Below are 26,144 nucleotides of genomic sequence, written 5' to 3' on the forward strand. Positions count from 1 at the left end.
CAATGCAAAACATCTAAACGATGTCTTAAATTATAACAATCCTCAAAAAAAGTCGTAAATCTTTGTGTTGTTAAAATATTTTTGCTCTTCTTGAACTTGAATCTATTCTTCTTGTTGCATAAGCTCATTTGCGAGTCATTGCAGGCGAACATTAGGTCAGTTTCTGTGTTGATTTTCTCAGAGTCTGATACTGACTCAACCTCATTTGAGCTCATACATTTCCAGGGCCTCTGCCAGCATCCATCACTTCATTTTCCCATGAGCTCTTTCACTATTCGGACCATTCTGCTTAAAGAAACACCATGGTAACACTGCTGGCAAGAGTTTACTGCGCCCATCATAACAAACACCAACACACACTTGCACACTCACTGCCCCTGCTGCGAGAGTTCCCCACCAGAGTCGGGCAATAGTCGTGCCACATCCCCTTAAGGCCTCAGTAGTCAGATCTGAGCTGTAATCAAAGTAGGCAGGTCGAACTTTATTATCAAACACTCAATACCAGCTGCAGGATCAGCCGCCTCCAAAGGACAGCACGCATGAGGGAGAGTTTTAATGTCCAAACATGGTGCCAGGCATGCTGTGACTTCAGCTGGCTCTTAAGGATTAACAGGAAGCTCTTTAGGCTTAATATTTGGATTTGAATTTGAAGACTTGGGACTGCTACTAGTGTACAGAACTGAATCTGATGACTTGACAAAGGACTTGGAATCTTTCAGGTAAGATCAATAGTCTCTCCTTCAGCACACTCTAATTTACCACGTCTGTCATTGAGTCACGATGAAAATGACATTCAACTTTGTGTCAGGAGACACAAATTGTCCTCTTGTTTTATTAGTTTATCGAAGTGTTGGAGAAAACTTTTCTGCTAATGAAAGCCTAAAACTCATACTTGTCAAAAGCTATAAACTCTGACTTGCGCAAAGAGAGTGCCTGATGTGTTTGCTTTTGATGTGCAGGCTGTTTTAAAGCGTACATCTGATCATTTCATCATCAGGGCCTAACATGACAGGATGGTTACTTGGTACTCTGCTTTAAACACAACGTTGTTTGACACAGGAATGTGTGCCTAAACCATTTTGATCAGTGTATTTACACAAAACATAGGCTACATACATCAAATACTATGCTTATTACTCTGCTAAGAACCTGTTCAGTTCATTATTAAAGGCTTTTTAGCAGATCTTTAGCATCTAAGCTATACAAAGTCTCATCAAAATGATAAATTACAGCTAAACCTCATAATAACCAGATGCTTTGAAAATGACAGCTGAAAGCTGTCCCTTTCAAGTCGGTGTCAAACTTTTGATGATTACATTGATTATGCTGCATTTAAAACCCTCATTTGGGTGATAATAAGCAGCGACGACTGGGCAAAGATCAGCTCAGCAGAGCCTGACACATAAATCAGCAAGTGATCTTGTCATGGTCTGCGTCTGCGTCTTCCCTTCATGTTTCTCCATCCCTCTCTAGATTCCCTTCTGTGTCTCATAGCGCCCTCAGGTGTCCTTTGTCTGTGTCTCATTTGTGTGTCCTCTGTTTGTAGGCCTTCATATCATCCCCTCAGGTCCGGTGTTCATAGTCATCCTCAGCCTCCTGTAGCTCCAGCCTCTTGTTCCCCAGTTCAGTATATGTGTGTGTGTTAGTGTGTGTATGTGTGTGTGAGTTTTATGTGTGTGTCAGTGTGTGTATGTGTGTGTGTGAGCCCTTCCCTCTGTCTTTAGATATTGTTGTTTAGTTTTGTGTTTTAGGTTTATTTTCCCTCCTCTGTTTCTGTTTTCCCAGTTAGATAATTATATTCACCTGTCTTCCCTCCAGCCCTCACTCCACACACCTGCTGCCATTTTCCCTAATTACTCCTCCCAGTGTATTTAAGCCCTGTCTTGTCTCTGTGTTGTGTCGGTCCATTGTGGTTATTCTGTCAGTCTTCTCTAGTCTCCAGTGTTTTTTGTCTCTAGTTTTGATTTTGGATTTTGGATTTGGATTTGGACTTGGACTTTTGGCTCCCTGCCTTGGATTTATTCTTTGGTTCATCCTTCAAAATAAAAGATTTTCCTTTATATTATCACCTGCCTCGTGTCATCTTGGGTTCCTGCATTTTGGGTCCTACCAACCTCCAGCATATCGTGACAGATCTGTAATTAACCTCGACTGAAGCAACCTGGAGATTTTTTGGGTCAATCAATATTTGCAAACATACAGTTCACTTAAAAATTAAACACTGCAGTCATTAAAAAATGGCTACTAGGTCTTTAGGTTTCTTTTTGGGCTTGGTGCCTCTTTAGGTTATTTATTTTTTCATTCTAAATAAAGAATGTTTACTTTTACTTCCTCTCCTGCCTCGTGTCGTTCTGGGTGTCTGCACATTGGGTCCAACTCCTCCAGCGCTCAACGTGACGGTTTCCCAGGATTGCTTCCTTTGAGCGATCTGCCTACTCATTTCAGATCAACTGCACAGCAGCAATCCTCTCCCTTGAGATGACACACCCACACAGCAGCTTAGAAAATACAATCCCTTGAAAGTGTTTGTGTTTTAACTTGGAAGATGTAAGGAAGACACAAATGTATAAAACAGATATTAAGAGCTATTATGAAGCTGTGTCTCCCCAGCGAGGATCTCATAAAAGGCATTCGGCGATGTGGTAGGGTGAATGTTACATGTAACTTCATGTGTTTTGATTGGTCTGGCAAACAAGAATAGCACTCTGTCAATACAGTCCATTTGCCATTCCCCCTCAGGCCACAGTAACTCTCTGTATCTTGGTTTAGATCAATGGTCTTCAAACATTTTCTGACCGAACACCATGGACTGGGCAGCCTCAAATATTACTGGTTGAGCATGACCAAAAATCTTAAAGAGAAAAAAGCACTATAGAAATACAGCCAGCTTTAACTCCTGGTGTACTTGTCACATCCTTTTATGGCTATAAACTAAAACATGAGCATCTGACCCGGGCTTTCAACTGATTCCTAGTCAGTTTTAGATTTAGTTTTAAGATTTTACTGCTTCCTGTTAAAGTTTGAGATGGTCACGCCCCATTATATTTGTGTGACCTTTTAAGGATCCACACTTCAGTAAGCACACTCTGGTTGACCAACTAGTTTCTTTTGGATGTTTGCTAATTAAGTACAAGGTGGTCAGATCTTAAGAGTGACTGCTAGGAACCTGTAGAAGTTTGGAACCACATTCTCCACATTTATTTTCATGTTTATGCTGAGAACAGATTTCAGAAATCTAAGTTTGCCTCCCTATCAAAGGCTGAATGAATAAGAGTAGTCTGAGGAACATTAAAGACGTTTGGTGCTAGAGGTTTCCTTCTTGTTGTTTGTGGTTTAAGTTGATTAATCATGTTCGTGCAGGTGTTGGCTGCTCTCTCATGTGGGGAGCTAAAGTCCACTATATGTATTCATCAATACCATCACCAACCATCTGGTGATTATTTAATTTTCTGTTAGGCTCTTTATATGTAGGGATGGGTACCTTTGACATTTGAATCGATCCGGTACTAATTCCCGGTACCTACGAGTCGATACCGGTACTTAACGGTACCAATTTTCGATACTTTTGAGTGTTTATTATTTTAATTCTCTTTTATAATTAAATATATATTTTTCTCAATATATAACCATATTTGATAAATATCACGATAAATAACATACAAGTTTGTATTTTAACATCGTCCTTGTAGTTTTATAAGCTGATAATTAAACTGAAGCAAACATCTTTACTGTGAACTAAATTTACTGTGTATCTTCCTTCCTTTTGCCGTCCTTTTTCATTTGATTTTTCCTACTGGGAAGTTAGAATTTCCGAGGAGAAAGCGAACGCACCATTAGCTGGTAACGGTGGCAATGGAAGCTAACATATCAAGCTAACGTTATCTTTAACAGTTTATTTAGCTGCTGGAGCAGATTAAAACGATGATGCCTCAAACTTAGATCGTTGTCGCTGGTTTTACCTTCATCCATTCACCCGTCGCATTTAGTAAAGTAAAGCCAAACTTTAGAGCGCGTTCATGTTCTTCTAGTCGGAAATTCGGAGTTCCGAGGAGAAAGCGAACGCACCATTAGCGAAACGGAAGCTAACAAATCAAGGTAACGTTATCTTAAACATTTTATTTACCTACTGGAGCAGATTAAGATGAGGCTGTCTCACTTAGATCGTTGTCTGTCGCTAGTTTCATCACTCAGTTACCCATCACATTTAGTGAAGTGGACCCAAGCTTTAGCGTGCGTTCTTTCTACCATGCTTGCTCTGTTTACAACGGGCTCGCAGGGACCGGCAACATAACGCTTTTGCGCATGCGCAACTGTCTTGGCAGTACCGAAACGAGGCACCGTTTGAAATGACGTGAATCGGTGTTGGTCGGTACTATGGAATTCGGACGGTACCTTAAAAAGTACCGAATTCGGTACTCATCCCTATTTATATGTATATGAATTAATGTGCAATCACAGCCCTGAACATCAATATTTGTTATCTGGATGCCCTTCAATTTTTCATAACTACACCAACTATTGTAAAGAAAAAATAAAATAAAATCTAACTGTTTTGATTTTCTCTGCAGACCTCCTGAACATCTGTGGCCAGCACATCAGTCTGGGTCTGTCCACTCACGATTTCAGTGTGTTGCACTCAGCAAGGCAGCAGCTCCAACAAACCCAGGTTGTGAGGACACTAAAGGTCACTGACCTCTTTGGACCAAAGTGGTCCCACTATGGGGAAGACTGGGCAGAGCACAGTAGACTTAAACTCCCCATCAGAGGTCAAAGAAGCTGTCCCATCTGAGGAACTGGATCCCACGGCCCCTCATCCAGACGAGACAGAGAAAGATGTGGTCCTGCCCGACAGGGGAAGCTGGAAGGGGAAGTTTGATTTCCTGCTGTCATGTGTGGGATATGCCATTGGTTTAGGGAATGTCTGGAGGTTCCCTTATTTGTGTGGCAAGAATGGTGGAGGTAAGTGTGGAGAATTATGCAATGAATATGATGGGTTTTAGCCATAACAACCGTCGCCTCAGTAGTAAAGCTGAGAGAACCCATTTTCCTTTCAGCTACACAACCAGTTTAACAAAAACAATGTTTCATAGATAATTTAATGATGCATATTGTAGAAATAGAGTATTTTATGAATGCATTTGCTTTTTAAACTAGGGCTTTTCTCTCCATCAAAATGAAAACCTTCCCAGTGGCAACTGGAAGATGAATCTTCTTCATTTGGATGATCTAATAACTGAATCAACTCTACAGCTTTAGTCACGAAAAACCAATTGTGCGGAAAATCCTCAGGCAGGAAGGAAGGTTGAACATTTGTTGGTCTTCTATTACAGGAAAAGCTTCTTATTTTGGCGGGTTGAAGTTGAAGTAGCAAAAGAGAATTTTCGCTCGCTCTTGTAGCGTAGATAATCTACATACTAGAATTAATGCTGTTTGCTATCGGCTTTGCTAGATTCTGAAGAAGATCAAACAAGTTAGCAAACGAAGCTTATATCATATATAAATATCCAGGATATTTATATAATTGATAGAAGTTCATACACCAATGGGCTTGGTCTATATTTAATCCAAAGATTAATATTTAATTTAAGAAATGTAATTAATAGCAGAAGTTTATTTATTAAACAGAAGACTTAATGGAATCTTTGCTCATTCAATAACCAAATATACACCATTCTGTGTTTCATTTCAAAGAAGAGTCAGGTTTATAAAGTTAAGAATTTCTTACTAACAATTTAAAGATGACAACTTATAAATGGCAATTTATAAATGACAATTTATAACAACTTTGATATTAAACTTGGTGTCAAACGCAAACCTGTGTCACACTGTTAAACATTACTGATTATCATAAATAATAATAATTATTACCCAAAGAACAATAAGTGATTTCAGTATTTAAATACTTTTATAATGAACCATGATGCTTATTTATGATGATGATTATTATGATGATTATTATCATCATGGTATCATTTAATGACTTAATGGAATCTTTTCTTATTTAATAACCAAATATACACCATTCTGTGTATTGACGCCTCAGCCTTACCGCCAGGCTGCACCTGGCGGTAAGGCGTTTCCTGTTTCCTGTTTTCAGTGTTGCACTACGTGTAGCTGTTTGGTGTTTGGGGCTCGCTAAAGCTGATTTAATGTCTCTGTACTAGGATATCTCTGAGTTATTGTAGCACATAAGCACGCTAAAACACACATTTTCTGTTCTTCCACCTAGCTTTTAGGGAACCATTTGAGTTCGCACACAGTTTATTTGGTGTTGAACAGTTTGCTCGTCCAGTTAACTTAGCCTCAGCACGGCTATGGCTACTTCTGTCTCTGCTTCTCCGTCTCCTATCTCTTGCTCTCTGTGTCAGATGTTTAGTTACTCCTCTGCCTCCTTTAGCGATAATGGTACGTGTAATAAATGTAGCATTTTTGTAGCTTTGGAGGCGAGGGTGTTGGAACTGGAGTCCCGGCTCCGCGCTGTTGTAAAACCCGTAAACAGCCGTAGCCACTTAGCTAGCGCAGGGCTAACTAGCTCAGAACAACCCTGTAGTGATCCTCCAGCAGAATCCGAGCAGCCGGGACCTCAGGCCAGCTGGGTGACGGTATGCTGGAAGCATAGAACCCAGCCCGTGGGCCACCACCAACCCGTCCACGTTTCTAATAGATTTTCCCCGCTCAGTGACTCACCCACTGAAAAGCCGACTCTGATCATTGGGTCCATAGTCAGAAACATGGCATTAGAGACTCCAGCAACCATAGTTAAATGTTTACCTGGGGCCAGAGTGGGCGACATTAAATCTTATCTGAAACTGCTGGCTAAGGATAAGCGTAAATACAGTAAGATTGTTATTCACGCTGGCGGTAACGGCACCAGGTTACGCCAATCGGAGGTCACTAAAATTAATGTTGCTTCGGTGTATAAGTTTGCCAAAACAATGTCGGACTCCGTAATTTTCTCTGGCCCCCTGCCTGATCAGACCAGTGATGACATGTTTAGCTGCATGCTGTCCTTCAACCGCTGGTTGTCTAGGTGGTGTCCTGAAAACAACGTGGGCTACATTGATAATTGGAAAACTTTTTGGGGAAAACCTGGTCTGATGCGGAGAGACGGCGTCCGTCCTTTGGATGGAGCAGCTCTTCTTTCTACGAACATGGCCAGTTTTATTAGTCCTCCATGACAACCCAGAGTCCAGACCAGGAAGCAGAGTCGTAGTTTAACACACCCCTCTGCAGCTACGCCCACGGCCAAAATCACACAGATTAAATATCAGGCTTAATAAAGTAAATCATGGAAATCTCATAAATATTAAAATAAATTCAACTGAGCAGAAAACTAGAAAAATTAAATGTGGGTTGTTGAACATTAGATCCATTTTTTCTAAGACTTTGTTAGTTAATGACTTGATTTGTGATAATCAGATTTCTTTGTTCTCTCTCTCAGAATCCTGGCTGCAGCAAGAGGACTATGTTAGTTTAAACGAGTCGACTCCTTCAAATTATTTAAATCATCATATTGCTCGAAGTAAAGGGCGAGGAGGAGGAGCAGCAACCATTTTTCGTTCTGACTTATTAATATGTCCCTTACAGATTAATAGCTACAGTTCGTTCGAACATCTTATTCTTAGTTTTCCTACTCCAGATTGCAAAACTGTAAAACCACTCTTGTTTGTACTTTTATATCGTCCACCAGGCCCTTACTCTGAGTTTTTGGATCAGATCTCTGATTTTTTATCTGATTTGTTGCTAAATACTGATAAGGTCATTGTAGTGGGGGATTTTAATATTCATGTGGACATTGAAAATGATTGCTGACTTATGGCATAGAGTGTGAGGAAATAACAATCTTTCCACATAATCCAGTCCTCTCTGACCACGTTCTGATAACCTTTGAGTTTTTTATAACTGAGTTCTCGAGACATGAAAGTAAATTTCACTATAGTCGGTCTCTATCTGACAACGCAGTTGCATCTTTTAAGTCAACTGTTCCATCTTTACTGTCCTCAGCATCTCAGAGGCATGTAGCAGAGGGCAATATTTTCAGTTCTAGCCCCTCACACATTGATGCCTTAGTTCATCATGTTAATTCCTCTTTACATGTGGCATTAGATGATGTTGCCCGTTTAAAAAAGAAGGTAATTAGGGACAGGAAGTTGGCTCCCTGGTTTAATTCTCATTTACGAGCCTTAAAACAAAACCTTTGGAAATTGGAGAGAACATGGCGCTCTATGCACCATGAGGAGGCCTACCTATCCTGGAAAAATAGTCTTGTGCTTTATAAAAATAAGCTTCGACAAACTAGAACTGCTTATTTCTCAACATTAATTGAGGAGAATAAGCATAATCCTAAATTTCTTTTCAGTACAGTTGCTAAACTTACACAGAATCATAGCTCTGAGCCATATATTACCTTAGCCCTCAGCAGCAATGACTTTATGGGTTTTTTTACAAGTAAAATTAATTCTATTAGAAACAAATCTTTAGCATCCTCCCGAATGCGATTTCTTCTTCCTCAGTAAGTGAGGCAGCATCAGAGGTGACTGTAGAACCTCATCTGTGCTTGAACCGTTTTGATCCATTTGAGCTTTCAGATTTATCAAAAATATTAGCTTCATCTAAACCTTCAACTTGCATTTTGGATCCAATCCCAACCAAATTATTTAAAGAAGCATTTCCTGTGGTTACTGCCCCCATTCTAGATATAATCAATCTATCCTTAGTAAATGGATATGTACCACAGGATTTTAAGGTTGCTGTAATCAAACCTTCACTTAAGAAGCCTTCTCTGGATCCAGATGACCCAATGAATTATAGACCAAAATCTAACCTTCCATTTTTATCCAAAGTCCTGGAGAAAATAGTGGCCATCCAAGTATGTGAGCATTTAAACACTAATGCTCTGTTTGAGGAATTTCAGTCTGGTTTTAGAGAGTCTCACAGCACTGAACTTGCGTTAGTGAGAGTTACAAATGATATTCTCATGGCCTCAGATAATAATCTTGTGTCTGTTCTAGTCTTGTTAGATCTCAGTGCTGCCTTTGACACAGTAGATCACAATGTTCTTTTAGAAAGACTTGAACATGTTGTAGGGATCAAAGGAACAGTGTTAGTCTGGTTTAAATCCTACCTGTCTGACAGATTTCATTTTGTAAATGTACATGACAAATCGTCTTCATACTCCAGGGTTACTTGTGGAGTACCACAGGGTTCAGTGCTTGGACCAATTTTTTTTACTATATATATGCTTCCAAAAGGTAAAATCATTAGACAGCATGGGATAAACTTCCACTGTTATGCTGACAATACTCAGTTATATTTATCCATTACCCTGATGAACCTAATTGGTTGGGTAGATTACAGGCTTGTCTTGAGGACATAAAAAATTGGATGACTCTAAACTTTTTGCTTTTAAATCAAGACAAGATGGAAGTTCTCATCTTTGGACCAGAAATCCAGAAAAGGAAATTGCTTAGTCAATCACCTGACCTGAATGGCATTACATTAATCTCCGAGAACAAAGTAAGGAACCTTGGTGTTATCTTTGACCAGGACATATCATTCAAATCCCAAGTTAAACAGGTTTGTAGGATTTCCTTTTTCCACCTTCGGAATATTGCTAAGATTAGAAGCATCCTTTCCAGGAGTGATGCTGAAAAACTAGTTCATGCATTTATTACATCAAGACTGGATTACTGTAATTCATTACTCTCAGGAAGTCCACAGAATGTAGTTAAAAGTCTTCAGCTTGTCCAAAATGCTGCAACTAGAGTTCTGATGAGAATTAAAACGAGAGATCATATCTCTCCTGTCTTAGCCTCCCTACATTGGCTACCTGTTAAATTCAGAATAGATTTTAAGAACCTTCTTCTCACATATAAAGCTCTTAATAATCAAGCTCCATCATACATCAGTGATCTGATTGTTCCATACGTTCCTAACCGAGCACTTCGCTCTCAGACTGCAGGTTTACTGGTGGTTCCCAGGATATCTAAAATTAGTATGGGAGGCAGATCTTTTAGTTATCAGGCTCCTCTCCTGTAGAACCAGCTCCCAGCTTTAGTCCGTGAGGCAGACACCTTGTCTACTTTTAAGACTAGGCTTAAAACATTTTTATTTGATAGGGCCTATGGTTAAAATCTGATGTTAGCCTAAATCTGGACAAGTGGGGGAGTAGAGGGAGGTGGAGTGAACATTCGGTAAAGACGGCTCTCCCTTGCCCTGCCTCCAACATGCCTCCCATCTAAATAGGATAGATTATCCAGAGTTATCTCTGTAGTTATGGTGCTATAGGCTTAGACTGCTGGAGGACACACTGACCACTTTTCACACTCTACTACTTTCTTTTACAATCTGCTCTTTAACTGTATTATTTTCTGCAATTTCATCTGTTAACTTTATTTTCTCTCTGTTTTTCTCCCCAGAAGAAGCTACAATGATGTTCTGCTGAGCTGTGGTGGCCTCATGGAGGGGGCCATCGTCTAGCACACTGCTGCTAACCACTTAAACAATCTCCCTCTCCTGATAATAACTTTTTGCTTTCCTTGACGTTGAATGTGCTACTACTAGTTTATCCATTTAATTATAGATCCACTAGGATAAATACAATAAAGTTTATCTCTCACCAAATAGAATATTTACTAAGAAATCACAATATATCTATAGACACATTACTTTGTCTGTGTGTGTGTGTGTGTGTGTGTGTGTGTGTGTGTGTGTGTGTGTGTGTGTGTGTGTGTGTGTGTGTGTGTCTGCTCTGTCTTCTCGATCCCCAGTGAGTCGTGGAGGATGGCTGCTTATACTGAGCCAGGATGCTCTGGAGGTTTCTTCCTGTTAAAAGGGAGTTTTCCTCTCCATTGTCGCTTTATGCTTGCTTTGTATGAGGATTGCTGTAAAGTCACTGACACTAGTCAGTGACTTGATGCAATTTGCTGGGTTCCTTATATAGGAAACATTATTTCTGATTGGCTTAATGAACCGACCTGAATTGTAATGTTTATTATGTGAAGTGCCTTGAGACGTTTCTTGTCGTGATTTGGCGCTATAAACTTGAATTGAATTGAATTATTATGAACCTTGTAATAAACAGTAAAAAGAGTTTATTAAAAATGATTATTTTACATCTTGAAGTGTCCTTCATCTTGCAGAGGAACAGCAGACAGATAAAAGGCATTCAGATTAAAGATGGTTTTCAGCAGACTTTATGTCTCCTGTGATGGATAATCTGTGGGACAGAAGTTCAGCCAGGACAGCGTGACCTGGCTGGGGAAGTGTGACCTTTGGGTCACAAAATGAGGCCATTCATGTCGCTACACTCTTTATGACTCTAAGAGCACATTGTGATATTTTTCTGTGTTTACCTTTCAGGTGCCTTCTTGATCCCATATTTCATGACCTTGGTGTTTGCTGGGATACCGCTCTTTTTCCTGGAGACTGCTCTAGGACAGTTCACCTCAGTGGGCGGATTAGGAGTGTGGAGACTTATCCCCATGATGAAAGGTAAATATCGAGTACTTTAGGTTTAGAGACAAGTATAATGACCCTTGTGGCTGGTCTAGGTGGAGGAAAGGGGTAACTTAAAGAGACGTGTACATGCTGATAAAAATCGTATGTTTTTTAAAGGATTTTAAACACACAATGCTCCACTCTCAGTTTAAAAAAACAATCAAATAGTCTGACTCATGGTTTTTATCTTGAAAACAAAGCTGAATTAATGCAAACTCCTTTACAAAAGTCCAGCACAGATCCAGTCCTTGGTTCAGCATTTTCTAATATTAAGCTAATATTTTTATTACTATTATGGCTATTTTCTGTACAGAGCTCCATGCTTTCGTTCTTTTTTAAACACAGAAACAGTTTTGTTTACCTGTTTGTAGCTACGGTTTCGCCGACAGCTGCCGGCTTCTTCAGGCTGACGCTGATGGTGGCGCGTCACTTCCTTCTCCGTTTATCTGCGGGCAGCAGAGGACGGAGAAGGAAGTGACGCGCCACCATCAGCGTCAGCCTGAAGAAGCCGGCAGCTGTCGGCGAAACCGTAGCTACAAACAGGTAAACAAAACTGTTTCTGTGTTTAAAAAAGAACGAAAGCATGGATTTACAAAGACACAGCAAGAACACATCTAAGATGTACAGAGCTCACTCAAGCGCCTCTATTAAAACCATAAATAGTCAGCACATCTAATGTGGAGCAATTAGGGGCAGCAGCACAGATCTGCACCCTGCCCTGCTTCTGGCAGCTCTGCCATTGATGTGCTCAGGTGGTGATCAGCAGATCAGGAGCATTTGTGCAGACAGGAGAGGGAGGAGGAGGAGGAGGAGGAGGAGGAGGCAGCGTGGAAGACTCCAGGAAACAGGAGGAAGTGCTGTTTGTCAGGGGTGTGGACTCGAGCCAAATGGCTTGGACTTGAGTCAGACTTGAGTCATTATTTTAATGACTTCTGACTTGACTTGATCAAATCTATTAAGACTTACGACTTGACTCGGACTGAACGCCAATGACTTGTGACTTGAATTGACTTGCGTCTGTTGACTTGATGATGACTTGAGGATATTTGATATTTTAGCACAAAAGTGGCACGACACGGATAAAAATCATAAATCATTCTTTGTTCTGGGTTTGATTTTGCTAACTACAGCAGCACTTTGTTTATAATCAATTTCTATTGCACTTCCTGCTTGTTTGAGCAAATAAATCAAGCCTTAAGAAGCTTTATTTCTGGAATTTATTTATTATCGTTGTTATTAAATTGAAGTCAGACAGATGACTTGAATACGGCTTGAAAATTCAAAGTTAAGGACTTGGACTTGACTTGGACTTCCACACCACTGACTTTGGACTCGACTTGGACTCGGTTGTCTTTGACTTGGAATTGACTCGAGACTTGAGTAGAAAGACTTGTGGCTTACTTGTGACTTGCAAAGCCATGACTTGGTCACACCTCTGCTGATTGGAGTCCTGAGCCTCCTGCTCTTGATTGTTGCTCATGCAGAGTTGCTGTAAGTATTGAGGGAGTTTGGTTTTCTTGTTCGATCCATTGGTCTTTTCAAATCTTGATCTTCTCTGTGCAATGGGGATTTTTGCAGGTGAGCTTAAATCAGCCAAGATGAGAGTCTTCCTTTAAACCTGAAACATGACTTTTGGCCTCCGTCCATGTTGGGTGTTAGTTTCTGCCTCAACTGGAACACTTCAAGTATCTTGTTGTAGACCCATTGCCCCTCCACATCTAAAAGAGTGGTGTAAGATGGTTTATGCATCTGTTTTGGAGGCCTCCTGGTTTTCTCTCTCTGGATGTTTACAAAGGATATTCCGTTGAGATTATCTTGGGGTAGATCCAGAATTCAGTGGGGAGATTACACAGTTGAAGTGTTACTGGGGGAGAGGGATGTCTGGAGTTTTCTCCTAGATCGGTTACCTTTGCAACCTGATGGATAAGTAGCAAAAAATGGATGGATAGATTCAAAAGTGACAAGATTTTCAAGTACTAGTTATCATTTACTCCCTTTGCGCAACACTCACATCTGTTCTGTTCTTTTTTCCAGGTGTTGGTCTGGCTGCAGTCGTCCTGTCTTTCTGGCTAAACATCTACTACATCATCATCATTGCTTGGGCTCTCTATTACTTTTTCAACTCCTTTGGTTCGGTGTGTTCGTCGCCCTTCACAACAGATATTGCTTTATTTGTTTATCAAAATATTTCTGAAGTTATTTGATGCATAAAAATGGTCCAAAAGCTTTTAAAGGCATGAGGTTGTTAGGGAAACGGAGCAAGTAAAAACTGCTTTCATTCATGTGTAATGCACTGAGATGAAGGTCAGTTCTTAAAATGTCATTTTCATTGTTGAATAGTTCCCATTTACTCATCTGTCTCCTGTGTTCTGGGAACTCTTTGTAACGTTTGATGCTACTGAGCCAAACGGAACAGGTGAGTGAATAATCAAGGACAGAAATGTTACGTTTTGTTTTTCAGCAGAGTAAAAAAGTAAGCGTGTATCTGATGCAAATCCTCGGTTTGTCTTTGTTTTTAGGAAAACCATTTTTTCCACCTCACTGAGTTTGACTAAATGCAAAACAGCCACATGTCATTCAAGGGCACCCCCAAGGGGTGGCCAGGGGTGGCCATGGCCACCCCTAGTAAATTGCTGCCCCCTCCCAGGAAAAGCCACTGTTAACAAGTCATATTAATGTTCAGTCAAACCATATATTGATCTTGTTTATTCAAGGCATAATTGTAAAACAAAATAAAAATATTACAATTAATGAGTAAAGACATAATCCGAATAAAAAAACATGTTTCTGCTGCTCATCATTTAAATTTTTTTTATCTCCATAATTTTTTTTAACACTGCAACAGATGAATTTACCTAAAAAATATGTTTTTAAATTAATTTAGGGATAACATTTTATATAACTGAAATGTATGTTTCTGAAATGTTTGTGTTTGTAAAATTTAAAGTAAATGTTTTGGATATGTACTGTTATTTTAATCAAAACGAATAAAGGCGCAATGCAGTACATCGCCACAGGCTAAATTCTCCCAGAGCCACCACAAGGACCAATTTGGTGTGCCACCCTAAAAATGTTTTTGGCGCTATCTGGCCACCCCATCATAATTTTCTGGAGGCACCCCTGATGTCATTGTGTTTTGTTTTCTGTGTGCAGGAGCTGCCTTGGCAGAGCTGCAACAACTCCTGGAACACAGAAAAGTGTTTCTCCAACTACAGCCTGCCAGACACCACCAACCTGACCAGCGCTGTCACAGAGTTCTGGGAGTAAGCCAGTAAAACCACTAAAACTGCATGCACATTTCAGCGTCAAATGCTCCGTATTCAGCATGTAGGCGTGTTTCTGCAGGCGTAACATGCATCAGCTGTCAGGTGGACTGGAGGAGCCGGGAGAGCTTCGGTGGCCCTTGGTGGGCACTTTAGCTCTGGCGTGGATCCTTGTCTACTTCTCAATCTGGAAAGGAGTGGAGTGGACAGGAAAGGTCAGACCTTTCAAATTTCTATTTCTACCATTTCAGACGACTTGGTCTTCAATGCTTTTCTGTGAAAAACAAGAAAAAAATTGAATTATGAAAATAGGAATTTTACTAATAATTCACCAAGTTTCAAGTAAGAAATTTGTATAAAAGAATTTATGTTTTAAAACTGTCACTTTATAAAGTCTGCTGTGGATAGGATCATATTGCATTGTCCCTAATGTGTGTTTTTCTCGATCGGTGCAGTTAGCGTGTTTTTACAGCTGTTTCACTTAGCGGTTAATTGTTGCTTATTGCTGGCATCGAGTGTGGTAATGGATCCCAGTACTGGAGACCCTCTTTTATAAGTAGTTCAACTCTGACCTGCACGATGTGCAAAACCCAATCACTTCATCACTTTAAGCAAAGCTATTTTAAAGGATTTTAGATGCCAAATAGCTTGTTGATTTGAATGTATGAGTAGAAAAACAGAACAAGATAAGAACATCACCCTGCCTTCTGCCTGGAAATTTTAATTACAGCATGTTGAAGCAAAATATACAAGCAGAAACACATTTACACATTTACTGCTCGGGATAATTGGATTTTAATGTGAGGCATCTGAGAAAAGTGAGAAAAACGAGTTCCCTCCAGGCTGGGGTCTTGATGGACATTACCAATTAATAATAAGCATTAAGTTACACAACTGTGAGCTACATACCGATTCTCATGCAAAAAAAAACTATTAATCTATTTTAGAAGCTGATTCCAGATTAAAAAGATGACTTATTTACGGTTGTGATGATGAATAAATATGCAGACATCAAAGCTGTTGAAAAGTTTTTAATTAGTTAATATTAGCCAGGCAAGCCATCCTATATATGCAAATATTTAGTCTGGCCATGACTCAGAGACAGAGATCAAGTCTAAATCATACAAAGCGATTTTTCAAACGAGTCTTGTTCCTGAGCTCCGCCGTCATTGTTGTTTTGCCCCATCGCAGCTCCACCGTCATCATATGTCTGCCATAACGGTGCTATGCCCACCAAACTTCCCTCTACACACATGGAGCACTGTGATTGGCCTAAACTTAGTTAACCTGCTAGACTTGCTGAAGGTACAATGGATTGTAGCTAGACCAGGCTGGTGGTGGTTGGAGGGACCGGTAGCGCCAGTGTTTGGTGGCTTCGCTTGTCAGCGCGTCCCAGGGCAGCTGTGGCTACTTTGTAGCTGATCAACACCAGAGTGTGAATATGTGTGTGTGGGTAAATGACTGAGTGTGTTGTAAAGTGCCTTGGGGGAGGTTGTAGAACCCTAGAGGTTGTTATATCAAATTCAAGCCAATTACTGTTTAGCCTGCAGAGCAAAAAGTGTTTGCTACTGCTACAGTTTGTCTAGATTTTTGGGCTGGATAAATATACTAAAATGACTTTTTTTTCTCTTTGAGGTGGTTTATTTTTCAGCCACCTACCCTTACTTTATGCTGTTCATCCTGTTCTTCCGTGGGGTCACTCTTCCAGGAGCTATCGATGGTATCCTTTTCTATATCACCCCCGACTTCAATAAGCTCATGCGATCTGAGGTACAGTGTCCCTGAATCTACACGTAACTTTAAAAATAAGAACTTAAATTTCTAATGAGGAGTTTCTGTTTCCAGGTGTGGCTGGATGCAGCGACTCAGATCTTTTTTTCCTACGGATTGGGCCTGGGTTCGCTTATTGCACTGGGAAGCTACAACACCTTTAACAATGATGTCTACAAGTAGTGACAAGAGATCTAAGCTTTTAGCGCCCTCCTTAATGGCTTTTATCTTGTTCTTTTTTATCTTTCGTTGCTTCTAATTGCTTGATTTGATCTCACCACTTCAGGGACTCTATAATTGTGTGCTGCATCAACTCCTGCACCAGCATGTTTGCTGGATTTGTCATCTTCTCCATTGTGGGCTTTATGTCCCACATTACTAAGAAACCTGTGCAGGAATTGGCAGCATCAGGTATACTTTGTGTTGTTGGCTGTGAAACATACTGAGAGAGTTATATTGGTAGAATGAAAACTGTGAATAACTGCGTTGGACATGTTAGCTTATTGGATGCTTACAGAGGAATAATTTATGTTTTGTTGTTGAACTTCCACTCAAAAATGTGGGATTGCTTGTAGCAGACAAGATGCAGACTAGGAAGGCAGAGAACTGGATAGGTAAAAAAATCAAAAACAAAAATACTTGCAAGAAAGAAAAAAGAAAGCTTTCTAACGCACAAAGCAAATGCATGTAGGAGGGAAATAAATAAATATGTTGAAGTAGATGATAACTAAGTGAATGAAGCTGGACTGATTAACTGGTAGAAAACAGCTGAATGAGACAAATGAAGAAGAAGAAGAAAATATTTCTATATTGCCTCTCAAGATTAAAATCACAAGGCGCTTCACAAAAACAAAAAAATGTAAAAATATTAAAAAGCATTTAGAAAATGGTTTAAAAATATATTTTAAATGAGCAAAAATAGACAATTGTGATTAAAAAATGTTAAGAAAGAGAGAGAGTGAATAGGAAAGAGGGAAATCAGTGGATCTGAGGAAGGTGGAATAGGTGGGGAGAGCAGAATAAAGAGAGAGTGGTGAAGAAGGTCACACAAAAGCCAGCTTGAACAAGTGAGTCTTCAGCTGCTTTTTGAAGGAGACCACTGAGTCCACTGATCTCAGGCTCAGGGGGAGAGAGTTCCAGAGTCTGGGGGCCACAGCAGCAAATGATCTGTCACCTTTGGTCTTTAGCCTGGTGCTGCACAACCAGTAGGCTTTGATCACTGGACCTCAGGGACCTGCTGGGGGTGTAGGGACTAAGAAGATCACCAATGTAAGATGGTGCTTGTCCATGTAAGGCCCTATAGACCAGAACCAGGATCTTGAAATTAACCCTGAAGTTGACTGGCAGCCAGTGAAGCTGGAGGAGAAGCAGGGTGATGTGGGTGTGTTTGGAGGACTTGGTCAGAAGCCGAGCACAGGCATTCTGAACCACCTGTAGACGGTTCAGGGAGGTTCTGCTCAGACACGTGAAAAAACTGAAACTGAACACAACAAGGGGGAGCTGGGAAGCAGGGAATAACAGATCTATCCAGACCAAAACAATTCTGCAGTGATGAAGATGAAAATTCATACTACAACTGTCACGGTCTGCCCCTGCCTCCCACGTGACAACAACATCATGAGTTTATTTTTTTATTTTTTTATTCCATGGAAACACATATTCAAAGATAGAAATCAGGATTTTTATTTCACTGAATAATTTCCAGCCTGGCAGATATGTGGTAGCCTGGCCTGCCATACTCCTCTGTTTAATTCTGCTCAGATAAAGAGTCTCACAGGCAGAGAGGCACATGAGGGGTGGGATTAGGCAGCTCAGAAATAACCAATCAGAAAAAAGACGGAAATGCTGACTATACCGGTGTCGGTACAAGATCTGTTCGGGTGCAAGACTGGCTCGGGGTCCTTCGACTGCCGATGACGTCAAACGGCAAACCCACTCGGACAAAATACACTACACATCTATACTGTTGGAAAGAATTTAACAGTCTTGTTATTAAAATAATGTTTCTTACGACGTAAGTTTGCGTTTATAATGGTATTTGTAAAATAAAACACTATTGAATTCATAATGTTGAACTCCTCTTTGAGCACATCCCTTGAAGGATCATAGGTATTAGCAACACCTGCGAAATTGTATTTGCAGGAAAGAAGTGTGTCCCGTTTATTGAAGTATTTTGTGTTTAGAGTTTTTGACGTCTTGTCCATGCGTAGTTCAGTTATGCTCATAGCTGCTGGCCAAAACTCTGGAGTTAAATGTTTCCTGGCTTTACTAAAATACCTGTCTGTACTTATTTGATTGATGTTAGTTTTACTTTCTATTAGACTCCAAATGTAATCATTTGGCACGTTTCTAATTCATAATTTGTAAGAATGTGATTGGTGATATTAGCATTAGCATTCCTATGGGTTTTTCCATGTATATTAGCGTTGAGCTAACCACTCGCTGCCAAATTGCAGCCTTTGCGATTAGAAAATCTCATTTTGTCACCTCGCAATTTCATTGCACATGCAGTTAATCGTTCAGCCCTAATATACATGCAGCTCTATGCTAAAAGTGTATTTTCAAAGAGGTAATGATGGATTTCTTTGTAAAAGTTGTCCATCTTTCCAACAGAAAAATTTGCCTGGACCAACTTAACGTGATAACAAAGTAACGTGATTACGTAACTCCCGTAAGGTTCATGTTCAGCCAATCAACTACTTAGACGTCATCGGCAGTCGACGGACCCCGAGCCGATCTTGCACCCGAGCAGATCTTGTACCGACACCGCACGACACTGTAGTTGTTTAGTCAAAAGTCCTTTAGAACAGAGGAAAGAGCCGCAGCGAACTCTGCTTCAGTCGCCATGTTTATGACAACCTCAGCGTTATGGTGTGTGACGCACGCTACTCAGCGCTGATTGACTCGATTAGAATTCTCAGGGGGTGGGGTTATTTGAATAGGAGAGTTCCCAGACCCTTTCTCTGTGCAGAATCAAACAGAGGAGGAGTCTGGCAGGCTAGGCTAGATATGTGGTGTCCATTATTAGATTGATGATTGATGAAACACATGTTTTTAATTATTTTTTGTGGACAAACCATTGCTGATGCTTCAGATAACTCACATCATTCACAAAGAATCCCCAACTTTTGAGTGATTTTGTTTATAACTTTAACAATGCATCTCGGAAGTCATTTCTTCTCTAACTTTCATTTTCAGGTCCAGGTTTGGCATTTTTAGCCTATCCTCAGGCTGTCACCCAGCTTCCCATGTCCTCTCTATGGGCCATCCTCTTTTTCTCAATGCTCATGATGCTCGGCCTGGACAGCCAGGTACCACACGAGATAAAAGATGTGTTGTTAACATGGTGGTTTCACTCTGAGCTTTACTATGAAGTAAGGTCATTGTCTCAGCTGAAGATGCATTGTTGGTTTAAACAGGTTTTCTGAAATTTAATTTCAATACTAAAACACAAGTCTGACTGCACACCCACGCAGCATGTTTCTCTGGTGTTAAAATACATTCTTCATGGTTAAAAAAAACTGACTATGGTGCGAAAAACAAATTGTGTATTAAATCTGTCTAACGCAACCCAATGCTCAAAGATCAGTACTGCACGATAACTGGTCCTAAGGGTGCGTTCGATTTTCTTCGGAAGTCAGAACTCGGAATTAGGAATGACGTCTCACCCGAGTTAATAGCGTTCTGTTTGCCGGAGACGGAGGAGTCGGGATTCCAATATGGCGACACCCTCGAAAACTGCTGTTTTGTTAGCTCTCAACGAACACAGACGACTCATGAACACACATAAAGCTCATCTTCAAAAAATATTCGAAGAGAGACAAAGACGATGTAAAACAACACTTTTAAATTGATCAGCTTGGAGTTGCAGGCGCTACATATAACATTGATTTTAGACACACTCTTATAAGTGTGTCTTGTAAAATAAACACTTCAATCAAAACTATTGTTGTTGATACGGAGAGCTGCCATTTTGGATCTCGAAGTCGGGGTTGTGAAAATTTTCCGAGTTTCCGACTTGGAGATCCGACGTAGGGGGGCATTTCAATTGATTTTTCCTACTCGGAGGTGGGGATTTCCGAGTTCCGAGGACAAATCGAACGCACTATAATGCAATCTGCTCCATGAAATCATCCAACTTCATCTCTCTTTAATTGAAGGATTACGTAATGGTGATGTCGCATTCCGTCATTTCTTTATTTCATTATTACAGTTTTGCACAGTCGAAGGTTTCATCACAGCTCTGGTGGACGAGTATCCTTTGGTGCTGAGGAGGAGGAAGAAGGTCTTCATCCTCATTATTTGCTTCATCTCCTTCACCATTGGCTTCTCCAATATTACACAGGTGGTTTTGTCTTACGATGATGTTTGGAAACATTTTTTCAGAATAACACCTCTCCACAAACTAGAGCAACGTCCTGCTGTTAAGGTGTATTAGTTTAAAAAAGGCAAGTTAATATTCAGCCTCCATCTCTGTGTCTGTTGAAACCTCTCAGGGTGGTCTCTATGTCTTCAAGCTGTTTGATTACTATTCTGCCAGTGGGATGTGTCTCCTCTTCCTTGTCTTCTTTGAAACCATTTCCATATCCTGGTTTTATGGTAGGAGGCTTGTTTGTTTTGTGCAGATGCTTTCAGATATTAAACGTAACTGCAGCTTAAACTATTTGAGAAAATCATGTGAATAAGCTCTTAGCATGTTGCAGCCATCCAACAGGAAATTACATCTCAGATACCATCACACATTCCTTCTCCCCCTCTCCTTTTATCCCAGCATTCACACACTTACACAAGTCCTCTTTGTCCACAGGAGCTGAGAGATTCTACAAGAACATCGAGGATATGATTGGCTATCGGCCGTGTGTTTGGTGGAAGCTTTGTTGGCTTTTCTTCACGCCGCTGATCTGCCTGGTAGGAGGTTTATTAACCTCTAAAGCCAAATTAATGTTATTCTTCTTAGAAAACTTCCTCCTACTGTGATGAGGTCATTTTTTTCTTGCTACTGACTCATCTTATTAAAGGGACATTATGGAAGTTTGACAGCCAAAACATGTATAGAAATAATAAATGTCTTCTTCATACATTCTCCTGCAATGCCCTGGTCCTGTAGAATTAGTCCTGGCATTTTTACTGTGATTGACTGTTTTTCTGTAAAATCACAGAAAAAGAGAGACGCTCGGGTCGAGCAGGCTGCTTCATGCACGTTCACGCTCAGGCGTAGCCCGTAGCATTTGCTATCAGTAGCTTTAGCAGCAGAGAGAGAGAGGCAGTTCCACTTTGTCACTGTTCCTAACGCCTAGTGACAATGACTACGTTTACATGCAGCCAATATCCGGGTTATGATTGGGTTAAGGTCGGTATTCGGGTTTCTTAGTTGATCAGAATAACCCGTTTACAAGCATAAATAGAAAGAGTTACCCCTAACTTGCATAACCCGATTTAAATGCGGACGTTGGGGTAGCGTCAGGACGTAGGGACTACGCCCAGACGCAATATTCGTCATTTTCGGTTCTTCTTGTTCCGGTATCCATGAAAACAACAACATGTTTCCCAGTTCAGAAGAGATAGCGACCGCGTTTGTTTGTGCTTTCGTTACCTCGTCACTCCAAAAGTGTGGTGCTGTGCCGCGACTCGCCATGTTGCTCCCAACTTGTTGTTTACTTCCGGTGTTCTGGCGCATACAAGACGTCTCGCTACTCAAAAGACCAAGATTCCTTTCGAACAGAGCATGTGCAGAACACACGCTTTGATGGGGATATCCCGGTGTGCGTTTACACGACCAAACATTCGGGTTAGAAAAGGGTTACCCCAGGTGTAGTAACCGGGTTTTAAAAAACCTGGTTGTGAGCATGTCCGGGTTTTTGGCGGTGTGTACATTGGACCTGCGGAACCGGGTTATTGTGAATATTTGGGTTTTAAAAGGGTTACTGGCTGCATGTAAACACACTCAAAGCTAGCTACATTTCTGAGGACCCTTAGCTACTTTCTGTAGAACTTTCTTCTAGATATTTCCTGCAAATTAGCAACAAAATAGCCATTTTCGCTCTGAACCGTTCTTTCAGCTATTATCAAGGATATATATGTTACAGATACAAAAGACATCATTGGCGCTTTAGCTCACCTAGTAAGACGTCAGACTCTCGTGCAGACAACCTGGGTTCAGTTCTGGGTGTGAACAGAGTTCATTTAGAATTTCTTTTTTACATTAATGGTATATTATTTTTACAGTAAGATGCCCAAATTTCTATTTGAGACTCGCTGAACGGCATTGAATTCACAGATTAAAAGATGTGGATTCAACTTTCATTTTGGAACAATTTTTCAAGCAAGGGAAGGGAATGATTTGAGCATGCAGGAGGACTGACCCATCATAAACCTTTGTCGGCTGTGCTGAAGAGAAAGGTACAGAACCAAATTATTTAATTAATTAGCTGTGCGTTCTCCTGTCCTCTGTCCTCTGGGCCACACACACACACACACACACACACACACACACACACACACACACACACACACACACACACACACACACACACACACACACACACACACACACACACACACACACACACAGGACTGTCTCAGCTGTTATTTTCGTTAAGGAGTGTGCTCGTACAGCATGTGCGCTTAATGCACAAGCCTACTATTGATGCTGCTGTTACGCTTTTGGCCTGAGGGGGCAATCACGAGCATAAAAATTCAAAACTCCGTAAAGTCCCTTTAAGTATCAGGACCTGACAATACTGATGCCTCCCTTTTCTTTTGTCTGTTGTAACAAAAATATCAACTGCAAAAAGTGAATAACTGAAATTTCACCCAAACACATGATGCTCCAAGCTCCAGACCACAGATCTAGCACATTTTACAGGAAGATCATTACACTACAAAAGTTTTATTTTGCTACATCTTTGTCTATCGACACAAATGGCACATCAAACAATCACATAGCTGCAACTCAATGAATTGTAGGCCTCTATGCTCTGAAAGCACAGCACATCAGACCCTGAAGAGGGTTATCAAATCATGTTATGGAGGACCTAACCAAGGTTCAGGCACAAGCATGGAATGACTGGATGAAAAAAGACATAACAATAAACCAAAAGGCTGATGAGGCTGCTCAAAACATGAAAGAGCATGAAAGTACATGAAGAGAGGAGCTACAACTGAGAGAAAACAGTGGCTGCAGGGTGACAATGTCACTGTTTGGGCGGTTCAGGGGTGAGGCGTTTGTCCCGTGGGTTACTTGTTCGAACCCTGGCTCCATCGGTCATGTCAATTGTTGGGCAAGGCACTTCACCGTCCTGCCTATGGCTGTGGTCAATGAGACCGGTGTGGCCTGTGTGCAATTTGCTGGGTTTCTTATTTAGGAAACTTTTTACTGACTGGCTTAATGAACTGACCTGCATTGGAGCGGTTACTGTGTGAAGTGCCTTGAGACGACTCTTGTCATGATTTGGTGGTGCTATATAAATAAACTTGAATTGAATTGAACAAATTAAATCCAGATTTTTGAGCTCAAATAATCAAACATTGATATATATATATATATATATATATATATATATATATATATATATATATGTATATATATATATATATTAGGGTTGTCACGGTATGAAAATTTAACCTCACGGTTATTGTGACCAAAATTATCACGTTTTCGGTATTATCGTGGTATTTTTTAAACGGTGTTGCATATGTTCAGAAAGCATTGATAGTCCTGTTCTACACAAACTGAAATAGTTCTGAAAAGGTTTAACAGTGTTTATTAAACCTAAAATAACACAAAGCCTTAGCAAAAGTGCAGCTTTTCACAAGTAAAGGAACAAATAGCTTATTTTTCTGGAACGTGTTACAGTAGTCAGTGCAGGTTTAAATTATACAAATCCAAACATTCAAAACATAAACAATATGTAAACAAATCAAAGAAACACCACTTGTTTTATCATATACTTGTTTTCTTCATTATCAAAATGAAAATCTAAAACTCCAGTCCACACTTGACTTGAGCACTGTACAAGTCAACCTTAAAAAATATGTATTTAAAATAAATAGCCACTTTAAACAAATTACTAAAATAACTACTACACTATGTAATCAAATCCAAATGTTCAAGTATAAATGGCATGAATAAGTAAACAAATCAATGACAAGGAACTAATTGTATATTTCTCTTCATCATCAACAAATAAGATGCTTCATCCAGCAACAGGGTGTCCGTGACACGGTTTAAATGCTGGCAGAGGACGCTGCGGCTGCAGTATATAGTGACTCGTTGCATTCTCCCTCAACCAAAAGTCCTCACGTCATGCATTTAAGCTAAAATGCTAATGTTAACTTACCTTGCAGTGGCTGTAGAGACGTGGGTGATGGTCACGCAGATGTGCCATTAGATTCGAAGTGTTGCTGCCTTTTGCAGACACTTGTTTCCTGCATGTTCTGCAAACGGGATAGCAGTCTTCTATTAACTGTCCCTCAGCATTTTTCAGAAATCCAAAATATGCCCATACTTCCGATTTAGTCTTCTTTGAGGGCTGATGGATGTCCTGGGCGCTGCCGTCTCCTCCTTCGGCCATTATTTCAGCGTCAAAGTTTTGGTGCCGTTGCAAACTAAAAAGTGCGCGCCGCGGGAACTTCAGCTGAAGCGACGGTGGCTGGTAAGGGTCACCGCGCCAAAACCGCGGCCACGGTAAACCCACCGAGATAATTTCGTTTTTTAAAAACTGGACGGTTATTTTTATTGTCAACTTTTTTACCGGGGTTTACCGCTATACCGGTTACCGTGACAACCCTAATATATATATATATATATATATATATATATATGTTTTTAGCATTACTTTTATTTTTATTTTTTAACTATTAGTATTTTGTGTGTGTGTGTGTGTGTAATAACTTGAAATTTTCATTTGTAGGGGGTGTTTACTTTTAGTGCCATTGAGATGACCCCTCTGACCCTGGGAAAGTACGTTTTTCCTATGTGGGGCCAAGTGATTGGATGGTGCATGGCATTGTCGTCAATGATACTCATCCCAGGATATGTCATCTACATGTTCTGCACCACAAAGGGCAACATCAAACAGGTACATCCTGTTATAGAACAATTGTTTTTTACTAAAAAATATTCTCTGTTTGCCCTTCAAGTGATAAATGTCCTTTCATATTATTATAGTAGTCTTATTTTAGGTGTTTTGCTTCATCTGACTTATTGAAAGTTTAAAATGATCTACAAGGACCTTCAAAACTGCTTGTTTTCTAAAGCTGCTGAATATCTCTGTTACATGACTAGCGTTGGCAGAGGATGACATCCACTCAGGAGGATGAGAAGCCATCAGAGCATGAAGATTTAACACACACAGGAAGCGTGGGTGAAGCTCCCGTCTAGCCAGGACTGCTCAGGTTTAAATGATCTGACTGGCTGGACTTAATGTGGGTGGAAAATATAACAAATGGGAGAATGAAATTATTTGAGGAAAATCACTTTACTAGTTTGATTCCAGCTGACAGTGGGGTTAAAAACTTTTGATAAATGTATAAAAATGTTCCTTTTATTGGTAAAGAAACAGATCATCATTGTAGTTAAAATGAGCCTGTTATTAAAGTAAATTCTCATTA

General features: G+C 40.3%; 1 protein-coding gene across 2 annotated transcripts; it reads left to right on the forward strand.

The window, feature by feature from the left end:
* Window positions 1-382: 382 nt before the first annotated feature.
* Window positions 383-26,144, forward strand: LOC107385512 (sodium- and chloride-dependent GABA transporter 1). 2 transcript variants are annotated; one of them, XM_015959441.3, is made up of 15 exons: window positions 383-719; window positions 4,569-4,959; window positions 11,362-11,493; window positions 13,534-13,634; window positions 14,653-14,762; window positions 14,845-14,977; window positions 16,398-16,532; window positions 16,608-16,711; window positions 16,819-16,943; window positions 19,731-19,843; window positions 20,746-20,877; window positions 21,029-21,131; window positions 21,340-21,440; window positions 25,445-25,612; window positions 25,819-26,144. In XM_015959441.3, the coding sequence occupies exons 2-15, from the start codon at window positions 4,719-4,721 to the stop codon at window positions 25,912-25,914; spliced, it is 1,794 nt and encodes a 597-aa protein (XP_015814927.1). In that variant the 5' UTR covers window positions 383-719; window positions 4,569-4,718; the 3' UTR covers window positions 25,915-26,144. The 2 variants fall into 2 exon arrangements, with proteins under 2 accessions (XP_015814927.1, XP_070404883.1); XM_070548782.1 differs by lacking the exon at window positions 383-719 and adding an exon at window positions 3,161-4,095.

Source organism: Nothobranchius furzeri, chromosome 1 (genome assembly GCF_043380555.1).
Source record: "Nothobranchius furzeri strain GRZ-AD chromosome 1, NfurGRZ-RIMD1, whole genome shotgun sequence".
In the NCBI taxonomy this organism is placed as follows: Eukaryota; Metazoa; Chordata; class Actinopteri; order Cyprinodontiformes; family Nothobranchiidae; genus Nothobranchius; species Nothobranchius furzeri.

What these genes read in the sequence shown, in the direction of transcription:
- LOC107385512 (XM_015959441.3), top strand. Translation starts at nt 4,719, where the DNA reads ATGGGGAAGACTGGGCAGAGCACAGTAGACTTAAACTCCCCATCAGAG. An exon ending in GCTGTCACAGAGTTCTGGGA is followed by an intron (nt 14,763 to 14,844) that starts GTAAGCCAGTAA and finishes GTGTTTCTGCAG; the next exon opens with GCGTAACATGCATCAGCTGT. An exon ending in GCAGGAATTGGCAGCATCAG is followed by an intron (nt 16,944 to 19,730) that starts GTATACTTTGTG and finishes TTTCATTTTCAG; the next exon opens with GTCCAGGTTTGGCATTTTTA.